The sequence below is a fragment of the Neophocaena asiaeorientalis genome, unplaced genomic scaffold (genome assembly GCF_003031525.2).
Source record: "Neophocaena asiaeorientalis asiaeorientalis breed wild unplaced genomic scaffold, Neophocaena_asiaeorientalis_V1.1 scaffold30, whole genome shotgun sequence".
Lineage (NCBI taxonomy): Eukaryota > Metazoa > Chordata > Mammalia > Artiodactyla > Phocoenidae > Neophocaena > Neophocaena asiaeorientalis.
This window is the reverse complement of record NW_020174923.1, coordinates 17129178-17151062: the sequence shown is the minus strand read 5'-3', so window position 1 is coordinate 17151062 and position 21885 is coordinate 17129178. Positions and strand designations below refer to the sequence as shown.

Below are 21885 nucleotides of genomic sequence, written 5' to 3'. Positions count from 1 at the left end.
CTTTCTTCTAGAGCCCTCTCCAGGCACACACCATCACTCCAGGGAGCTTTCATGGGTGGACAGGGAGGTCGTTTGGACTGGACTACAACACTGGCGTTGATGCAGAAAAAAGGATCACGGGGAATGCCAAATCTCAGGGGCTGTGAACGCAGCCATGTGGCCTAGGGCAATTTACTTCAGAGCTGTGGGCTTCTATTTCCTTGCATATAAAACGGGATTAATAATGACTACTCACGGGGGTTTCGTCAGGACTGAATGAGGTACCATATGCCCCCATCACCTCATCTTCCCCAACTCAACGTGTGACACGTCGGTGACTGCTGTCTACTCCCTTTCCCTGAAGGGCACCTCCGTCCTTTCAGCTGCTCAGGCCAAAACCCTTGGCACCCTCCTGGCTCCTCTCTCACAATCTTCATCCAACTCACCCGCGCCCCCTGCCAGCTCTACCTTCCAGCTTCACCACCTAGACAGACACTCCCGCCGCCCCCCCTCCACAGCCCCGCCAACCCCGCCCACCGTCTTGCTCCTGGATTACTGCAGCAGCCTCCGAGTGACCTGCTGCCACCTTTGCTCCCCGACAGTCTGTTCGTCATAACAGCAGCTAGTGTGGTCGGATAGTGTCATCCCTCTGCCAGAACCCTCCAAGGTCCCCGTCTCACTTCAAGCCCAGTCCTTAGAGTCCCGTAGGGGTCTCCTGACAGACACAGCTCCATTCTCTCCAGGCACCCACCACTCCCCGCCTCGAATGAGACCCTCCAGCCACCCTGACTGGCTTGCTGCTCCTTGACCGTGCTGAGCACTCCCACCTCGGGCCTGTGGACACGCTGTTCCCTCCACACACAAGGTCCTTTCCCCCAAGGGTCGCACGGCTCACCCCCTTCTCCGCTCAGCTGTCACCCTACCAGAGACTGCCCTGAATATGTAAAATAGCACCGTTTCCCTCGTGTTTCACTTTTCTTCACTGCGCTTATCACCCCTCAAATATTATGTCTATGTGATTATTTATTGTAATCTTCCTCTCTCCCTAGAATCTGAGCACTATTGAATTCAAGGTGCTTAAAACAGGGCCCGATGAGCAGCAGGGCCTCAAACAATATCGGCTGAATACTGTACATAAAGCATAAAGCACACAGCAAAATGCCCAGCTCATGGGTAAGCAGGAACTCAACATTAACTATTTTAAAATAAGAACATATCTGTTCCAGAAAACGTACTGTGACAATCACAAAACCTCTTCCACATCACTTCCCACCCCCACATTGCTGGGCTGAGATATCTTGGGCTCACAAATGAGGAAACCGAGGCAAGGAGTGCCTAGGAAGCTGAGTGTCCCAGCAGGCAGGGACTGGAGTGTAAGAGCTGCCATCCACCGTCTGAGCTGCTCCCTGTGTGCCTGGACGTCGTGGATCCCATCTGATCAGCACAATGACCCAGAGAAGTCAGTTCTTACTTATTCCCATTCTAAAGGTGAGGAAATGGAAGGTAAAAGAAGTTAGGTATTTGCCCACCGTAGTTCCAAGTGGTCTTCGTACTGGAGGAGGCACGAAGATTTTCCAAGGGACACAAAAACATGGTTTAAGAGGAATAAATTTCAACTCAGTTTGCCAAGTGTCTCCCTATGAGAACAGATCAGACTTGGAACATGCTGCAGGCTACCTTTCCCCAGGTTCCCAGAAAGGTGTAACTACCCACCCATGCCAAATTTTACTAAGGTGCATTGTTCCACGGTGCAAAATACCCCTGGCACCCCAAAGGGGTAATTCAAAATATAAGTATTCATGCCAAGAATGTGTTTATAGGGACCACGTAACAAATTCTCCTGCTGAGTCCGGTGCTTTCTAAACCTTTGCCTTCAGTAAAGTTAAAGGAGGACCTAAAAGAACTGTCAGCTGACAAGTCATTAGTAATTGACATCACGGTGATTTTTTGGCCCATAACTCAAAAGATGTTCAGAGTTGAGTATTACTGCCACAACGAAATGTCTTCAACTCCTCTGTATTTATTTACAAGAACCAACTTTTTCAATGCTTACGGGCATGAGAGGAAAAAAAGCTCTGCTCTTTCTAACAAATATACATGGATACGTATATGAATTTTTTAAAAAGTTCCATTTGGCTTATTAAGAGAAGCATTTTAAATAAAACTTATGTTTAACAATGATCAAAACTAGTTGTTGTGGTCAATTGGGTACTTTACAATTTTTGAACTCAATCCAAAAGAAAATGTTTAATATCATGACAATACAATTTTCAAAAGTGTTTTAATTTTTGTATGTATTTTTGTTGCAGAGAAGTAGGACAACAAACCAAAGACTTCGAGCATAAAATTGATTTTACTAGAAAAAAATTCTGTGGAGGAAATATAGTGGAAATACGAGTTCAAGGAGGAAAAAGGAACAATGTAAAATTTCAACCGTTAAATAAAAACTGGTGGAATTCCCTGGTGGCGCAGTGGTTAAGAATCTGCCTGACAATGCAAGGGACACAGTTTCAAGCCCTGGCCCAGGAAGATCCCACATGCCGCGGAGCAACTAAGCCCCGTGTGCCACAACTACTGAGCCTGCTCTCTAGAGTCTGCAAGCCACAACTACGGAAGCCTGCGAGCCACAACTACTGAGCCCACGTGCCATAACTAAGCCCCGTGTGCCACAACTACTGAGCCTGCTCTCTAGAGTCTGCAAGCCACAACTACGGAAGCCTGGGAGCCACAACTACTGAGCCCACGTGCCACAACTACTGAAGCCTGCGCGCCTAGAGCCCATGCTCCGCAACAAGAGAAGCCATGACAATGAGAAGCCCACACACTGCAACGAAGAGTAGCCCCGGCTCACAACTAGAGAAAGCCCGCGCACAGCAACAAAGACCTAACACAGCCAAAAATAAATAAATAAATTAATTAAAAAAAAAAAAAAGAATCTGCCTGCCCATGCAGAGGACACGGGTTCAAGCCCTGGTCCCTGGTCCGGGAAGATCCCACATGCCGCGGAGCAAGCTCGTGCGCCACAACTACTGAGCCCAAGCGCCACAACTACTGAGGCTGAGCTCTAGAGCCCATGAGCCACAACTACTGAAGTGCGCGCACCACGATGTGAAGCCCGCGCACTGCAATGAAGAGTAGCCCCCGCTCGCCACAACTAGAGAAAGCCCCCCGCGCAGCAACGAAGAGCCAACGCAGCCAAAAGTAAGTAAATAAATAAATAAGTAAATTTATATATTTAAAAAACCCCTATATATTAAAAAAAACTGGTTCATGTATTCTTTTCAAAGGATGAGGGAAATCAAATCACTATGGTATTTAGATTCCACTGCAGATTTAAGTGCCTAATGTAACAGTTTTATTTTTTAAATGTCAATATTTACAATTAACCAAAAATCATATCCTTTGAAACTTTCAGAGAAAAATTTTTGCAATCTAAAAATGGGAGAGTGGGTAGTTTTCAAAACAAAGCTAAGCTCACTGCTACTGCTGGCCTGCCTTCAGCCCTAAAGTCACAGGTACTAAGTGAGGTTCTGAACCCTTTAACCAGACTACCCAGGAGCACATATTCAGACCTTGCTCGAAAGACAGAAGAGGATCTGGTGGGAATTTAGGGCTCGAAGGAAGAACCACCCCAACTGGCCTGTCCACTTTCTATCATCAGCCAGATCTCTAGCATTTCATCGTGTCCCCAGGCCTGTCTGCACCCTGCCAAATTCATCTGATTCATTTAGGCAAAATCTGAACAGCTGGCCCCCAAAGAAACCATATGCAAAGGCTTCCATTTCCTCAACTTTAAAACTAGGACTTAACGTCAAAGTTCATTCGGGTGACAATTTCCGCGTAACTGGGAGAGAAACATCTTTGAAAACTTCGTAAACAAACTCAGCTCCAGAGGCGCCAAAGCCTCCGTTTGGGAAGCTGGGAGGCGGAGAAAAGCAGGGGGTCAGGCTGCCCTCTTCATCAATGCATAAGTGGGAACTCCATGCCTCCAATTTTTCATATGAGCAGAGTCGGAAAGGTACCCAAGATCACACAACTATAAATGGCAGACGCTGGATTCAAAAATCAAACTTATATCTGACCACAAAGGTCTGAAGTGCAGTAGCTTTGGACTGAACCAGAGTTTGAATTCAATTTCCACCGCCTTCTAGCTATAAACCTTTCTCGGTTTCCACAGCTGTAAAACAGGGAAAACATCACCTTACTTAGTAGGGTTGCTGTCAAGGCAATGAGCCATGGAGGTAAAATAGTATGTGCTCAATAAACTGTAACCAAGGCTTGAAAGAAAAGCGCGTACTCTACGCTACACCACGCAGCACGACTGGTGCGCCCAGATCCCGGCACCGGGACACAATACCTCCGGGGTGGATCCAGCTCTCCGGGGTGCCCTGAGCGTCCAAGAGAGCAATGCAACCCCGGGAGCCGCCGCCCGGCCCGCCCCTCCCCGGGCCCGGCAGCTCCCACTTGCCCGTGCGGCGCTCTACGTACCCGGGGCCTCTGACCCGGCCTCGGAAGCCGCGTTTCGCCCAGTCCCACAGGCGTTCACTGGGTGGCTCCCGGAGGGCAGTCGAGGCCTCAGGTGCGCGCGCACGCGGACCGGACGTCCGGCCAGAGGAAGGGGGCGGGACCGGGGAGGCGGGGCGGGACCGGGGAGGCGGGGCGGGACCGGGGAGGCGGGGCGGGACCGGGGAGGCGGGGCGGGACCGGGGAGAGGAGAATCGGGAAAACGCGAAGCCCTAGAGCGCTGGGCCGCTGGGGACCGCAGAGTTACTCCTCTCTCCGAGCCAAAGCCTTTCCAAGCTGGGGGAGAAAATCCGGAGAGTCCTAGCTTCGAATTCAGGACTGGCCATCACTAGCTGTGCAGCCTCTAAGCACATTGCACCTGCCAGGTCTTAAGAGCACTCTGTAGGCATTAATTATCTCATTGAATCCTCACAGTCCTTGAGGTAGATACCGTCATCCCCATTTTACACAAAAGGAAACTGACATTTAAAGGTTAATCCGTTTGCCCTCTCTTAAAATGTACGTTGGCCGCAGAGCTCATTATGTCCATACAAGCCTAGTAAGTCACTTTACCTCTCACTCTCTCTCCTCAATCAAAGTACAAATAATCGCTACTGTGCTGCTTGTTGAAAGAACTGGAAATACATAAAAGCATCTAATGGTGCGTCACATATAGTAGGTGGTCCTTAATTAACTCCTACTCTACCTCCTTTCCCTCTCCCTTAACTGTACTTCTGCTTTCCGCTTCCTTTAAGGTAGGAATCTTGTCTATCTTCACCACTAGTATCCTCAGTGCCTAGAACAGTGCCCATCATAGTAGGGATCCAATACACTGAAGGATGAAGTAATCCAACATCTTTCTCTGATCCCTCCAGTCCCTGAAACCTTTCTCCTTGATATCAACAGCACTGGCTGACATCACCAATATATAGGATTGCATCTCATGATCAAAGGGACCATTTGGTCCAAACACCTGTCTAGATCATCTCTGCTACCTCTACTTGCACATGTCCAGAGTCAGCAAACTCACTGTCTTTCGAGACACCTTCATGCTATCTTTGAAGTCCAGTCCTGGCAGTTAGAAAGTTTTTCCTTAGGTAATATCTCTCCTAATTCTAATCCATAGGGTCATACTAAAACATTTCTAATTCCTATTTCATAGCGCCAGATCTAATGGCCCAGTTCCCTTCCTGGACCAAACAACTTTCAGATAACCTCGATTTGTGGTTCTCCACCTTTTCCCTACTCCTGACACATCAGAGGGGTACTCAGACTCCCATCAGTAACCATGGCTGGCCACAGCAGTGATAGGAATAGGAAGATGCCTGCCGCTCCCCCAAGGTATAAAGCTCTTCCTGGGGTACACTGTTAGGAAACCCCTGCAAGATGATCCTGCTTTTCCCGGATTCTGCCTTACAGTATTGTGAGCTACTGATGTACAAGTGGGGGCTCTGTTTTCTAAGCAGGCATCCTTGTGGTCCAATCGGCCAACAGCAGATGCCTCTCTGCTCTGGGATGATCCGGGAAGAAAGGCTGAAGGGCTGCTGCAGGGGCTTCAACCCAAGAACCTCCTCTGAACTGAAGCTCCACCTTGGCAGTTTTTTTTTGTTTGTTTTGTTTTGTTTTTGGCGGTATGCGGGTCTCTCACTGTTGTGGCCTCTCCCGTTGCGGAGCACAGGCTCCAGACGCGCAGGCTCAGCAGCCATGGCTCATGGGCCTAGCTGCTCCGCGGCATGTGGGATCTTCCCGGACTGGGGCACGAACCCACGCCCCCTGCATCGGCAGGCGGACTCTCAACCACTGTGCCACCAGGAAAGCCCCCACCTTCGCAGTTTTGAGGTGTTGCCATCAAGGGCTTTTTTGGCTCAAACACATATCCTCTGTTATTCGGGATGGCAATAATAAACTTTGAGCTGGCTCTGGCTGCTTACACAATCTCACTTCATCCTGACAATGACCTGCATCTCAGTCACCCCTGTGTCCTTAGCATCTAGCGTGGTGGCTGGACTACAGAGTTGCATCAAGTTGTGTTTGGTGAACAACCTTCTGAGTCCAATAGAGATGACTCCTTTGACTCCTGGGTCTTTGACTCGCTTCTTAAAATTAAACTTACTTTCCATATGTTTATTTTAAATAAATATTAATATGCAATTAAATTTATACCATCCCTCACAAATATCATTAATATTTATCCTTTATTAAACAGCTTAAGAAAACTTTCCCAGCTGGGAGATAAAGTCCAAACTCTGAAGATAAGCCTGAAACTTAAGGCCTTCTGTAACCTGGCCCCTGATCACCTCTCCAGACATATGTCTCACCATATGTTCCCCCCCTGGGAAAGGCAAAGGAGGAAGGCAATTTAGTTACTACACCAGACTTTATGTTAAAACACCAGATTCAAGTCCAAACTCATCCTAAGTAGCAGTGAAACTTTGGACAAATCATTGCACTTCTTGTTTTCTGACTGTAAAACAGGAATAAAACCAGCCCTGCTGGGGCTTCCCTGGTGGCGCAGTGGTTAAGAATCCACCTGCCAATGCAGGGGACGGGTTCGAGACCTGGTCCAGGAAGATCCCACATGCCGCGGAGCACCTAAGCCCGTGCGCCAAAACTACTGAGTCTGCACTCTAGAGCCCTTTTGGTCACAACAGTCACATTGCCTGCCTACCTACCTCCCAGAAAGGCTCTCCACTGAGCAAAAACTGCTCAGTTTGCAGTGAAATACAATGCAGAGTGTCTTACTTAAGCTTCGAATTGCAAGAATGGCAGGGGCCACAGACACCAGCACCATCATCCTCTACAATCACTCTTCATCAGTCATGTTTCATTAGCCTTTGTTTAACCTCTAAGAATCTGTGGGAAAAGAAAATATAGGGCTGGGAATTAGAATAACAGAAGTGGGTTCTGACCCAAGGTCTGCAACTAGGTATCACTGTGATTTTTTTTTTTTTTTGCAAGCACGATTTTCTTCAAGTCTCCTTCACAAAGTCACATGAGCTATAATAGGTGAAACACTTAGAAAATTTAAATCCATCTGACACATGTAAGGCTTTATTATTATCTCTGACCTCCTCCCTTTGCCTTCACTGCATATAAGGTCATCGCAGCAGTCTTGGCCCTGGAGAGATGAGTGTGGGTAACAGCTCTCAGCCTGAGTGGGTGTCTTTGCCTCCCAAAGTTAAATATAAATGATTGGGGGCTATCTGCTGCTGTGGATCACATTTACTTCTGCTCTTGCCACTAATATAAAAACCAAAAGTTAACTATATTTAGCTGTTTTATTTGTTTTGTTTCCCTGAGTCAGATGGGAACTATTTCTTCCTACTCTATTCCTCTTCCCACGTTGAGAGTTTCCCAAAGGCAAAGATTATTTCCCTTTTTGGCCACTGGAGCTCTCTGATGATAAGAATTTGTCCTTCCCTCACCACCCACCATAACCCAACCTGAATGGGAAATCTCTAGAAATGCGACCCTTGTCTTTGGGCTTTGCTTCAAGAATCAGGTGCGATTATTCAGTCACAGGAGTGAGACCCAAGGGAGTGGACCACTCAGTCAAGGGTAAAAATAGCTTAAGATGTCAAAATTACCTTCTAATAACTGATTTCCTTGGGTAGATATATCAGACAATGGGACTTTTGTGGTGGTGAAAAATTCAGAGGGCCTAAGACAGATCCATATTTGTACACTGATTTTGCCACTTATTAGCTAAGTGATTGTGCAATCTGGGCCACATTTCTTGTCTGTGAATTACGGGAACAGTGCCCACATTCTAGGCTTGTTGACAGGATTAAATGAGATGTACTAAAAGCCTTACCACAGAGCCTGGCATGTAAGTGCTCATTAAGATTAGTTGTGAAGGGTTGCTGCGGAAAATGAAAGGGACTGTGGGTGTGGAAGAGCTTCAGTATCTTCCGGCCAATTAAGCAGCAAGGCCTGACAGAGCAGTCAGATGTCCTTGCTGAGGATCACTGTTCCGCATATCACAATTCACCGCCTCTCAAGAGGCCTCGAGCTACCAACGACCAGGGGCTGCCCAGAGTCCCGAGCGAGGAAACGCGGCCAGGAGCCAACCTGGCTTCTTGCAGTAAGGGCTCTTCAAGAAGGCCCTATGCATTTGGGCTCCCAGTGGGGCACTGCCGCGGGCTTCAAGGCCTCTTACTTACCCGGGAATGGTAACAGTCCTTAACGGCAGCCAATAACGGCTCACCTGCGGCCCAGACACTAGCAAGGGCGGGATGAGGTCAAACCTCGGATTTTGGAGCCCACGCCCCAAACCCTAGACCTGCATCGAACTACAATTCCCAGCATGCCACGCGGCCGTCCGGGTGGCGGAGCGTGGGCCTCGCCAACCTTGGGCCGCTCTTTCTTCCCGCGCGGCCGAACTCCCAGAACTTCCGGGTAGTGCTGTCTTCCCACCCACGACAGCCTCCCCTCTTGATTTCTGGGTATTGTAGTCCATCTTGTGCCGGTTTCCTGGGAATGACCTTCTCCTAGCTACCGGATACCTTCGCCACAAAAACTACAAAACCCAGAGTGTCGCGCGAGTTCCCCTCGTCCAATAGGAACCCCCCATGTAGTGAGGCGCGGAGGCCGGCTCTCGCAACTCAAGATGGCGGACGAGAGTGATACAGCAGTGAAGCCGCCGGTACCTCCGCTGCCGCAGATGATGGAAGGGAACGGAAACGGCCATGAGCATTGCAGCGATTGCGAGAACGAGGAGGACAACAGCTACAACCGGGGGTAACAAGATCCTCGGAGTCCAATTCCCATCCAGTCCCCCACAACCTGGGTCTCTGGGGTGCGGGGAAGTCATCGGGAGCTTAGTGTATCCCCACCCCCACCTTCTTATTGGCTGAGACATTGGAATCCTGCCTGGCGATTCGTTGCTGTCTTTGTCATTTATCAGGGGTGGGTGGTTAGTATATTAAGACCCAGAGACATTCAATACTTTTATTATATAAAAGTTCTTCTGTGTAATGTTCCACTCGTGTGGCTCAGGCGCGTCCGAGGAAAAGAGCATGTTGGACGATGGTCTTCAGTGGCACAACACAGGTCAATCTAACAGTGCAGTTCAAAAGGAACGTTACTTATAAGGTGTGTGAACAACGTGGTTAGCAGTAAACGAATAATAAAACGTTTCACTGCAGTTCACCTTCAATGAGGAAATTCATCAGGCTATACCAACCATAATTATGTTGTAAAATATCACTACTAGAGAATCCCAGGATATAAACTCACCTTATAAACCCTGCGTAATTACTGTATGATAATGTTTGGATGTATACCGTGTCTGTTGCTCCAAATAATCCATAAGTTTCCTGAACAGCACATAATTAGGTCTTCCAGTATCTTTGCTCTGTTAACTTTGCGAAGTAGCCTGGCGCTTCTAGAAATTGAGTGATGGTGCTTCCTTGGACAGTGTTTGGAAGTGGGTTTAATACTGCATCTCCTGTACTTGAGGGTCTTGCCTACTGGTAACTGTTCCTCGGGTAGAATAAATGCATCAGGCGTTTGAGTGTTGAGCTTTCAAATCAGTGTTCAGTCTTGCAAGCCACACCCTATCATTTCTCTTTCTCCATATTGTTAACAGTGGCTGGCGCTGACGCTTGCTCTCCCTATCTATATTTACATATGTGTTTTCTAACGGAAAGTCATGAGAGACTGTTTTGGATGTATAACTTTGGCTGAGTCTTTGGTAGTCTGATTTTCATAGCCATCCTGTCATTTGCTGTATCGGTTGGTGGTAGTTCTGGAGGAAAAAGTAGAAGGTTGAGACCTTTGGATAAACTTTAAAGAGAAATTCTGCTACCTTAAGGCAGTGGGAGAACAAAGGATTATTTAAGTGGTTTATAAGTGGCTTGTGATGAAATCTTAGGTTAAAAGATCTAGCTTTATGTTCTTCAATCAGCTTTAAAAACCACAAGAAGAATGTAGGGGAAAAGGAAGCTTGTCAAATTTGGTTTTTATAGGACTGTGTTCTTTTGCACACAGATCTCATGTAATGAAAGCCTTGTTTGGAAGTGTGAGATTCCTGAGAAAGGAAGAGCTGAGAAAGAGGAAGTAGGAACAGGAAGGAGGGAAAGTGCAGCCCTTCTGAGTAGAGATTCCAGTCATATGTGAGAGTTCTTGAATTTGAAATTCGTTTCAGAAGTGAAAGTATGGCTTCATCTTTGCTGTGTGTGTAGTTGCTTTTAGTTTTCTATGCTAAACTGTCGCCTTGACCAGTGTCTGTAGCTCGTTAATTGGTTTATAGTCTATGAATCACTTTGCAAGACTGTTTGGCGGAAAGTTCTGTGTTTTATTTAAAGTACAACAAAGTGGTAACCTAAAAAAAAAACCTTTGGAGGTGTGTTGTTGTACATGGTTATGGTCTGGGTGAACAAATTCAGTTTTTTAGCAGCCCGAATCTAGATATCTGTATAAATAAGTTTGGAGGTGGCAGGTGAAAAACAGGACCCAGCCTGGAGGACAGAGTCTAGTTCTGACACTTAGAATCTGGGATGGAGTCAACATTTTTCCATCAGTTGTCAGAGGAGACAGTTTTGGGAAGAAGCTGTGTGGTATGATGGGAAAAGCATAGACTTTGGAATCATTCAAACCTGAGTTCAAAGCCTGGTTCTGACACTTAATAGTCCTGTGACCTTGGGAAAGTTAGTTAGCCTCCAGTTGTAAAGATTAAATCGCATAATATCTGAAGCAGCCTTCCCCTTTCCTTTTATTCTTCAAATCTTTCCTGTTCTCCTTCCCCTGGCTTGCCCCCCCAATCACATACTGTATTTTTTGGTAGCTTTTATCATGACAGTAGTTAAATAACATTCATGTCCAGTCCATGTCTTACCTACTGTGAGGTCTCAGAACAGGGATCCTGTCTTTGAGATGCCTGGCAGTTAGTGGGTGTTAATGAGTGTTTGCTGGATGAATGAATGACAAATGTTGAGGTTCGTAGCCCAGTGTTAGTGGAGCTTCATTTCTCCTCACTGAGGGGAAGGAAGGATGTCATATTTTCTTACATGTACACTTCCTTTTCGCAAATAAGTCTCGTAAGCCTTACTACAGTTTTTGTGAAATAATCCACAGATATCAAGGATCCTTCAATTTTTCGTGGTAGTTTTCCACTGTTTTTTGGCTTCTTGAAATTTTTCTTGCCTTTACTTAATATTAGTTTAAATGTTTTCAAAAGTGATAAAATAATTGAAGGGGAATATCTCCTTTTCATGGTAACAGTTCTAAAAGACAGTATGCAATAAAAGTTAATGATAGTTCAAACTAACCCTGGTTCTCTTGGGCCTTTCAGGATGGGCTCAGTGCTTTACACTAATGAAGTGAAATGCGTTCATGTACTGGAATAATAGGAAATGCAGTTCTGCTAGTTCTTACATCCCTTCTTTGTGTAGAAGTTTAGTTCTTGATTTTTTTAGTCATGTGTTTCTTCCATAATTAAATATTTGGTGAGTATAAATTTCATGTATACATATAAGCACACATGTGCACGTGTGCACATATAGTATATAGGTGTGTGTGTGTATGTATCTGCCTGCAGTTTTTCTGCTATTTTTTTTTAAAATCCACTCAACAGAGGAAAGAAAGAGGGGTAGCGTTCCACCCCTACCCCCTCCCCAGTAACTTGCCTGGCATAAGTTACCGTGAGCAATTGAGTGGAGAGTCAGACTAAGATCATCTTTATGCTGTATCTCCCTGCAGGTCATGATTCACCTGTGGGTTTAATTTGCTTGTTTGGTTTTTCCCCTTTTTAAAATTAAAAAAAAAAAATTTTTTTTTTATTGGAGTATAGTTGCTTTACAGTGTTGTGTTAGTTTCTGCTTCTTGTTTGTTTTTAGTGAGAGACTTATCGCTAAAGAAGAAATCTTATCAGCCGGCAGTAGATTTTAATTGTGCGATAACAAACAAGTAAAGTATCTGGGTGTTTTGGAAAGGGAAAACTTTTAGACTATTTTGTTTGTAGGATTCGTTCCTAGAATTTATTCTGCAGTGTCATCGATACCACCGAGATGCTGGGAAGCCATGGATCAAGAATGCTTTGATAAGGGATGTCTGTTTCCCATTCTGTTCTCTTACTCCATGGGGACAGGTTAATATGGGTTCTTAAAAGTTTTCTTCACTTCCTAATCATGAGATATTATCCTTTATGAAGAAACTTAAGAGGAAAGAAAGGTCTTTTCGAATGGAATTCCATAAAGCTATCCTTACTTGCTTCTGTTTTATTCTTCAGATTCTCCAAGAGTGGCTCTTTCCACATTTATTTGATGGCTTATAGCTGTATCTGGCTCTTAGAAGAAGAAATCTTTTTAGTTCCTTTTTCTTAATTTCTCTCTTCAGCTTTTGGTTTTTCAAAACTAGATCAAAGCAGAAATGAAAAGAGAAACCTCATCACTGATATCAAATAAGTGTTCTAATTTTATTTCCCAATTAAGTGGCAATTAAAAAGAAACTAATCAAGAGCTGCTTCAGAGAGAAGGGACTGGAGAGCAGAAGAAATGAAAAGTAAATGAGAGCCTATTTCAGGGAGACTGCTGTTCATGGCAAACCAGTTTTGCTGATTTTTCACATTGTTTAACGTGCTCACTCTAAAATTTCCCAGCTTTACTAAGTCTGCCATTAACCCTTTCCCTGCAGAGTCCATAAGTTTTGGGACCATAAATTTAGTAACTTTAGGAGGATGCTGCTTTAGCTCTTCCTTTTAACCTTCTATCTGAAATCTCTGCCCTGCAAGCCTCTCTTCCAGTTCCCCCAGGATGGTGCTCTTGTGATTGTTGCATTTAAGGCACACAAACACTATGTTCTCTCTTGAGAGCACAAAACAAAACGAAACTAATATTCTTCAACAGGGTCGGTACTTGTTTCAGAATTTTTTCTACTGCTGCTTTCTTCGAGAGGGAGCTAAGGAGGGTTCACTGTTGTTAAGTGTTCAATAAATGTTCTCTGTTGCTAGCATTACTATGTGCTGGGCACTGTGCTAAGCCCTTTACATGGATTATCTCATGTAGACTTCACTTATAAAGACTGATTTAGCTTTTGTAATGAGGCTTGGGATTTGCAAATCCACCTCTCCCTTTGACACCCAGGAGGATCCATTCTGAACTTGCTGGATTTCTTTTCCCTCCTACATTGACTCCTTCCTCCTGACTCTGCAGCAGTGTGAGTCCTGTCTTTGGATGCATTCAGTAACCCATGGACTTTCCCAAACTAGGGAGCCAGTTGGTGATGGAGGTGACCGGCCCCTCTAAACCGTCCTTGATAGACTGATATCTTTTTCAGAGTTCATTCCAGTGTGTGAAGTTGCTGCCAGCATTGAGTCACTGCTCTGAAAATTACTGAAAATGGTCTCTGAACCGCACTTGACTTGACCTAGGAGTTGCCAGGTTACAGTCTAGCTCACCAAACCAACCCAGAGTATGTAGAATTTACATTTCTGTCTCATTCCCACAGTAAACTACTTAATGTATCAGAGCTTTTGTGACCCGTAAAGACCAATTTTCCTTCATGACAGGAATTGGCGTGTGCACGCTCAAGATTCTGGCTCACCATCCCTGGGAGGGCAGAGGGTGGCAGTAAAAGCAGCCTTTTGTAATCCCTTGCCACAAACTGCTGTTCTTTTCACAGGTCTCCTGGGTACCTTGATGGCAGTAGTAGAGTGTTTTTATTTTTACAGTAATTTAGGACTCACAAGCAGCTTTTTATAAGAATAACTGATTGGTGGGAGTTTGCAAAGTTTGGGGGATTGCATTAAGGGATCCTGCAGTCTCAGCACAAGGACCGGCAGCTGATACTGATTCATGCCATGTGGTTTCCACCTGGGCCCCCTTGTAAATGCCATTGCATTCACCTGGCTTTGGGCCTTCTGAATGCTGTACCGATAGGATTGCTGGTAAATCATACCTCATGAATAAATTGATTTGCAGAAGGGGAGTTCCCTGGCAGTCCAGTGGTTAGGACTTGGTGCTTTCACTGCTGTGACCCTGGGTTCAGTCCCTGGTCCAGGAACTAAGATCCTGCAAGCCACTGGCATGGCCAAAAAAATTTGATTTGCAGAAGGATTTCCTGATGTCTACAAGTAGAATCAAAAGGATGTTAGAGGCTAGGATTTATTAAGTTTCTCTGGAAATTCTGAATTTTAGCCTAAAAAATTAACTTCCAGATTTTAGGGGTAGAAAACAGGTAACCAAAAGTCGTGAATTTTATTTTCTGAACTCTTTTTTTCTTTTGATCTCATAATCAAAACTAAACCATGGTCTGTGTTTAAGACATTGGAACCGTTCGAAGTCGTTAAAGTGGAGCTTTTTTGTTTTAACTCTTATAGAAATAGAACAGGTCCTAAGGAGGGAGAAGACAATGAATAAGAAAGTTGATAATTTAATAAGAAAGTTGATAATTTAAAATCTCAAACAGTGGCTCAAAAGAGCACAGCATCGCCACTGCTTTCATAGAATGTTAACACAGCTGTCCTATGGAAACATTGCTGAAGATGTTTTGCTGACCCTCTTTTGGGTTCTAGCTTTTCAGGGTTTTATTTTAGTCTGTTGTGCCTGGAAAGCATCAGTCAGGCACGTATTTGTTGAACTGTCAACTGTGTGCTCAGCATAACTAGGGATGCTGTGGGAAACAGCTGTGAAAGATATGGTCCCTGTACCAGGAAAATTTTTATCTCATTGGGAAGCCAGGCAGCAACACATTATATATATAAAGTATTAAATTGTGTGGGAGATCATAATCTTAAAACAGATGGACATCAATGAGAATGAGAGCTGGAGGAGTCAGGGAGGCTTTCTGGATAAAACATGGCTCCCTCTCCTCGTTGCCTTTACTGTCTGCTCCTCTGATACGCAAGAATTTGTTTTAGGGCTTTCGAAGGTTCTCAGGTAAATTCTCACGGGGAATGAGACTTCAGTGTTTGGGGAGGAATGGGCCAAGTGGTTAGATTGGTGACTTGTCCCTGGGTACTAGTTGGTTAGTTGATGCCTCACGTCCCTGGGCCTTGGTTTCCTCTTCTGTAAACAACAGGTTAAGCCAGATGGCCCTGAGATTCCTTCCAGCTCTGGTGGTTTAGCTCCCAGGAAAACAGCTTCTGTCCCTCAGCCACGTACCTTTGAGTGGATTTTGTTATCAGTAGGATTAAGAGGAGGCCTGTGTCATGGACCTGCACTGCTGCTGTTATCTGGAGGTTGGCAGCTCGAGCTGCTCTCTGTCAGCTTGCCCTTGCCTCCCACCAGCACACACTCTGGTGCTGCATTCTATTTCTAGAAATAAGTACTGAAGTTCATTTTCCATCTCCTCCCCCAGCCCTGACTTTATTTTATTATTTATTTATTTACATTTTATTTTTGGCAGCGTTGCGTCTTCATCGCTGCACACGGGCTTTCTCTAGTTGCGGTGAGCGGGGGGCTGCTGTTCGTTGCGGTGCGCGGGCTTCTCATCGCGGTGTCTTGTTGCACAGCATGGGCTCTAGGCGCACGGGCTTCAGTAGTTGTGGCACGCAGGCTCAGTAGTTGTGGCTCGCGGGCTCTAGAGCGCAGGCTCAGTAGTTGTGGCACACGGGCTTAGTTGCTCCGCGGCATGTGGGATCTTCCTGGACCAGGGCTCGAACCCGTGTCCCTGCACTGGCAGGCAGATTCTTAACCACTCCGCCACCAGGGAGGTCCCCAGCCCTGACTTTATACCAGAGCATCCATAGGATTTCTTACATGTTTGGACTTAGAATATTTCGACTTTCATTTAAAAAGGACATTTCTTGATTACTGTACTTCTCTGTTCCTGGTTTGTCATTCTGCTTATTTATCCCATATTCACTAGGTTGGTAGTTAGTGACTTGAGTTGATCAACTTTAGAATGTACATTTCAAAATTTTTATGTGAATTCCCGCCTCCCTTTCCACTGCAGGCAGCCCCTCCCCCCCAAAAAAAGGGGGCAAGTTTCACTAATTCTCTGCTCATTATTTTGGAACCAAATGAACCAAAGTTAGACTTTGATTTGCTGTATTCCAAGGTTTTGGCCAGTCCCTTTGAAGTATGTTAAGGTGACTGGCATGTTTAGAGAGATCTCTGAGAGATTTCTGTTTTAATTTGCGGAGTCCCAGCATGCCCAGGGATACTCACCCAGTGGGTATGGACTCCAGGTCCCTTTAAAAATGAAGCCAAATTCTTTTGAGAAGGACCAGCCTAGCTTCCGTGGGGTCGTTTGGTTCGGTTCTTCCCAAATCCAGATTGAAGCCATCCTGTGAAATGGTATTGGCTTCCTAAAAACCTACTCTCGAGGCCTCTGAGCTTGGTTTCTTATGGATAATTAAAGGTATTATAATCACCTGGAGAGCTAACCCTACTGTGCTCCTTGGAAGTCTCTTCTCCGAGTCAGTTGTCTTCCTGTTTGGGTTGTTGACTGTCAAACCATGTTGAGCTCATAGTGTTCTCATGAATATGGCTCAATACCTGGTAGCTCAGGGACACGTGACTTTTTTAAAAACTTTCCTTTGTTCTTCAGGTGTCTCCGTATTCTTGATGTACAAATTGAGACAGGATCGTTGCTCAGTAGCTGCATGTGCAAATTCAAGCCAATCCAAGGAAAATGAAAGTAGCTCTTTGGTTTTAGTTTGGGTCTTGGAGTTTGCTGGGCACTTTTATTAGTAATGCATAAAACAGAACAAGAGTTCTACCCAGGGCCTGTCCACAAAAATGGGGTCCATAAAGAGATGGCTACACGGAAGTGGCTCCACTGAATAGCGAGAGCAAAGGCAGGAAGGGAGTTTTTAGCGATTTTGCCTATTTGTGAAGATGTCTACAGTCGGAGGAAGTAATTGCTTCTATTTTCCTTATGTGAAATTGTGTTTAGTAAGTATTCAGTTAGTTAATATGCAGCAGTTCTTCACTTTAACCTTTTTGATTCTTTTTTCCATAAAAACAGTTCTTATGGTAATTCATATACAGGGACCAGATAATTCATTCCATAAGCTGAAATGAATAAGGACTTATAAATTGTATTAACAGTGGAATGCTGCTTTGTCTCCTACCATCAACCAGCTTTTTGTTTTTTTTAATTTATTTATTTTTGGCTGCTTTGGGTCTTCATTGCTGCGCACAGGCTTTCTCTAGTTGCGGCGAGTGGGGGCTGCTCTTCGTTGTGGTGCGCGGGCTTCTCATTGCGGTGGCTTCTCTTGTTGTGGAGCACGGGCTCTAGGCACGCGGGCTTCAGTAGTTGCAGCACGCAGGCTCAGTAGTTGTGGCACACGGGCTTAGTTGCTCTGTGGCATGTGAGATCGAACCCGTGTTCCCTCTATTGGCAGGTGGATTCTTAACCACTGAGCCACCATGGAAGTCCCCATCAACCAGCTTTTAAACTTATAATGCTGCATACAATCCGGAGACTGAAGTGAGAATGTCTCTGGAATCAGAAAACCACACAGGCTTGTCGTAGGCTGCGAACAGGCCTGTGCGTAATAACAAAATTGAGATAATAAGAGGAAAGCTTTATCTTCAGTCTGTAAATGGCTTTATGGTTCCTATTCTTTGCCATGGCCTTGGGGGTTTTGCTGAGCATCTGGTTTTAAGGTGTTTACCTTATTCCCCCTCTGAATGTTATCATCGGTCTTCCTTCCGTGTTATGCCTTGTGTGTCCCATTAATATGGTATCTAGGAGGTGCACTTGCATCTGGATGTCAGAACCTTACACTTCGACTAACGTCAGGACCTTACTTGCTCTCCCTGACTTTAGTCTTTCTGCAGCAGGGGCCTGGTGAGAGGCCTGGCCCCACGGGTGCAGGCACAGTTATTCCCAAGCAGGGGAAGTAAGGGTGGATGAGCTAGATGGGAACTGAATGTGATGGGCCGAGGGGAAAGCGGGGCTTGATACCTTCCAGAATAAGAAGCTGCTGTCACTGTAGGCTTTCAAGCGTGGGAGGGACTCATGGAAAGCCATTTTCACAGAGGTGAGTCCCACTGCTGTGTAGAGTTTAGGAGGAGGCAGAGAAGTTGTGATGTCAGGGAGATCCAGGAAAGGCTGGAGATAACTTTAGTCCAAGTGCAAGGTTGTGAAGTCTGGATGCAAGCACTCCTAACGAGACTAGGACAAGAGAAATCTGAGGACATTCTGCAACGGGAAATAGCAGCACGTTGCCTTCTCCCTATACAGTACCATGTGCTATGAGATGATAATTAATGTTCATAATAACTCCAAGGCACGTTAAGACCATGAAGCCTTTCTGAATTATAAAGTAAAGCTTAAATGATACTTACCATATGGTATGTAAAATGTATTTTATACTGTTTGAATTCTTTGAAAAATTGATTATCTAGACTGTACAGCTAAAATAAAAGCCTGCACTTAGCTGATTCTGCAGGTTAGGGTCCACTGTACCCTTGTGTTCGACTCCTAATTTAGACTTTTTAATGGAAGATTTCAAGGGAGGATGGCAGAGTAATAGTCCGGCATTACTCCCAGTCTGACAATGCCCAAATCAATTTAGACATGGCAAAAACCAACTACAACAGTAAATTAGGGGGCTTCCCTGGTGGTGCAGTGGTTAAGAATCTGCCTGCCAATGCAGGGGACACGGGTTCAAGCCCTGGTCCAGGAAGATCCCACATGCCGCAGAGCAACTAAGCCCGTGTACCACAGCTACTGAGCCTGCGCTCTAGAGCCGGTGAGCTACAACTACTGAAGCCCGCGTGCTACAACTACTGAAGTCTGCACACCTAGAGCCCATGCGCCACAACTACTGAGCCTGCCCTCTAGAGCCTGTGAGCCACAACTACTGAAGCCCGTGCACCTAGAGCCCGTGCACTGCAACAAGAGAAGCCACCGCAATGAGAAGCACGCGCACCTCAATGAAGAGTAGGCCCCGCTCGCCGCAGCTAGAGAAAGCCCACACGCAGCAATGGAGACCCAACACAGCCATAAGTACATACATACATACATACATAAATCTATTAAAAAACCAGTAATTAGGAAAGCAGCCTGCAAGCTCAACCTTAAAATTCATCAATAAAATGAAGGAAACCCAGAATCAAAGCTATTATCCTAAAATCAACAGGAATTGGGAAAAAACATTTGGGAGCAAATGAATGGAAAATGTTAGCAAAACACAGTATAATATGTGATTTGTGTCTCAAAAATATTGGGAGACAATACAGAAAACGATAACGAAAGCCTGTAGGAAACTGTTAAATGTGGCTAAGAAACTGTTTTTGCTGCCTTCACTGGGTGACTCATGCGGAGGGAAAGCTGCATGAGAAATCCCCGTTACTGTGGCTCACGGGCACACACGTGTCATGTACGTCTCCTCTTAGCAGGGGTGGCTCGGTGTTCATTGTTGTTGTTTTCCCAAGATTCCTAGTGCCGTGTTTTGCTGGTGGTGATCACCCAGTCTGAGCCGGCTGGTAGTTGTTCTCAGTCCTACAGGCCTGATTTAGGCATTTCTCATGAGCGTTTGACTATTTTGGACACAGATCACAGCAACATTAAACTACCTTTTTCCTTGTTCCTTCCTCCCTTTCCAGTACTGCTTTGTGCTTTAGGTCCAGATGGGGCAACTCAGAAAACCTAATGCGTCAGGAGGGTGGGAGCAGAAGTGAGGGAGAGTTTCCAGAAGACCACTTTGGGCTGTCATCCCTTTAAATTCCAGGCTCTAAGGAAGTGTTGGTGGTATGAATGCCCTGTTAACAATTATCATTTGCCTTTGCTGCCAGCAACCTGGCAATCTAAAGAAAATAACCATTGGAATTCCCTGACTGTCCAGTGGTTGGGTCTCCACGCTTTTCACTGTTGTGGGCCCGGGTTTGATCCCTGCGGGGAACTAGGATCCCGCAAGCCACGTGACGCGGTCAAAAGTGAAAGAAAATAAACCGCATAAAATAAAAGCAAGAACAGAAAAGGTCCTTTCAAACAAATAGGCCATCCCTTGCACATTGCTCCCTCCCTGGGCTCTGGTGGGAGTGGAGAGGAGAGCTGTGTCTGCGGGTGTCCTCCAAGTGCCCCTTCTGGGGCCTGGATTCTCTGGTCTGCTTCTGAAGCCAACAGGCTTGATTAAGGAGGGTCTGGCTCTACAGAAAGCTCTTTGTCAGTGTAGCTCAAAACAGATGATTTTTTAAAAACCCTGCATCAGTATTTACTTTGTCTTACAGTGGTTTGAGTCCAGCCAATGACACTGGAGCCAAAAAGAAGAAAAAGAAACAAAAAAAGAAGAAAGAGAAAGGCAGTGAGACAGATTCAGCCCAGGATCAGCCTGTGAAGGTAACAAGGAGGCTCTGTTTTCTGGTGACAGAGTCACTTTTTCAGATGAGAGGGTGTTGGGGTAAATGTATAGGAAGTGTGGATTGACAGTCTCCTCTGGTATTACCTCAAGAGGGAGGAGTTGGATCCCTCTGCTGTCCTCTGCTGCCCTAGACCTAGGTGTTGAAACTGCTATCCTACCTTAAAAGGCACAGCACGTTAGACATTGACTCCCAAGCCTGGTGCCCCCTCAGAATGTATAGGTGCATACCTGCATGGGGTGTTGTGCTACGTGCCACAGAGCGATTCCCTTGTGACCGCCCCTGTGGCCTAGAGCAGTGGTTCTCGGCCTTTTCTGTCTTCAATCCCCACCACTATGAGAATGAAAGGCCTGTTCCTATTAAGGCAGACCTTTATATATTGCAAGCATTCTGTTGATGCTATAGTTATTGTAATGAGAACTGAGACTCCCACAGAGCCCATTTCTGAGTTCCATAGTTGAGAACCATTGGCCTAGAACTTACCTCTGAGACTGACACACCGACACAAAACCCAGAAGTATGGGTAAGGATTGTTTTGTTTCTTAAATAAAGCCACATTAAAAAAAGAAAACCTTTTATTTCAGGTAGGTGCTGTCCTCTTCAAAGTAGGCCCTGGAGGAAGCTCGAAACATATCCATAATTCTTTTAGAATTGCCTCAGTTTACAAGCCTCACAAGAAATCCAGTCTCATTATTCCAGTATACCCACCCCTTGCTTTTTGCCTCGAAAGTCATACTCCAACTTGAATCTCCTACCTTATTGAGATATGGCTTCAAGTAATTTTTTTGATATTTTCAATACCAAGCCCACTGTGAAAAAAAAAATACTACCGTTATTGACCACCACGCTGGCCAGCTAGGTTCTTGCCAGGCACATGGTTTAAATTAACCCCAACCTTCAATTTCTCCGCAGGGTAGGTGGGGGTCTTCCCATTTTAAAGATGAGAGGAGGTGGTTTACCCAGGTCTTTCAGTCAGGAATCCTAGCCCAAGCCCATGCTTTGGCTTTAGGGATTCTTGTTTGTTTCTTTGTTTGTCTGGGGGTGGGTGTTTGGATGACTCCAGGGGGGTTTGAACTGAAACCTTTATCAAAATGGTTCACTTTGAGATTAGAAAATCTCAACGAAACACCATTTATATAGCCGTTCT

At 45.5% G+C, this 21885-nt stretch overlaps 2 protein-coding genes across 7 annotated transcripts in view; one reads left to right on the top strand and one right to left on the bottom strand.

The window, feature by feature from the left end:
• DCAKD (dephospho-CoA kinase domain containing) overlaps positions 1-8761 on the bottom strand; it is a 21575-nt gene extending 12814 nt beyond the window's left edge. The window contains exons 1-2 of one of the 6 annotated variants that reach the window (XM_024761000.1): positions 8646-8761; positions 7225-7335 (exon numbers count right to left, since the gene is read on the bottom strand). In XM_024761000.1, coding sequence (XP_024616768.1) covers positions 7225-7276 — 52 coding nt within the window. In that variant the 5' untranslated portion in view covers positions 7277-7335; positions 8646-8761. Of the gene's footprint in view, positions 1-1508; positions 1532-4467; positions 4582-7224; positions 7336-8645 lie in introns of those variants that run through there. The other 5 variants (XM_024761001.1, XM_024761005.1, XM_024761003.1 and 2 more) reach the window with 5 other exon arrangements.
• A 316-nt stretch (positions 8762-9077) lies between these two features.
• The window catches only part of NMT1 (N-myristoyltransferase 1), a 30217-nt gene continuing 17409 nt past the window's right edge, over positions 9078-21885 (top strand). Inside the window, exons 1-2 of the mRNA XM_024760776.1 lie at positions 9078-9222; positions 20610-20718. Coding sequence (XP_024616544.1) covers positions 9092-9222; positions 20610-20718 — 240 coding nt within the window. The 5' untranslated portion in view covers positions 9078-9091. The remainder of the gene's footprint in view (positions 9223-20609; positions 20719-21885) is intronic.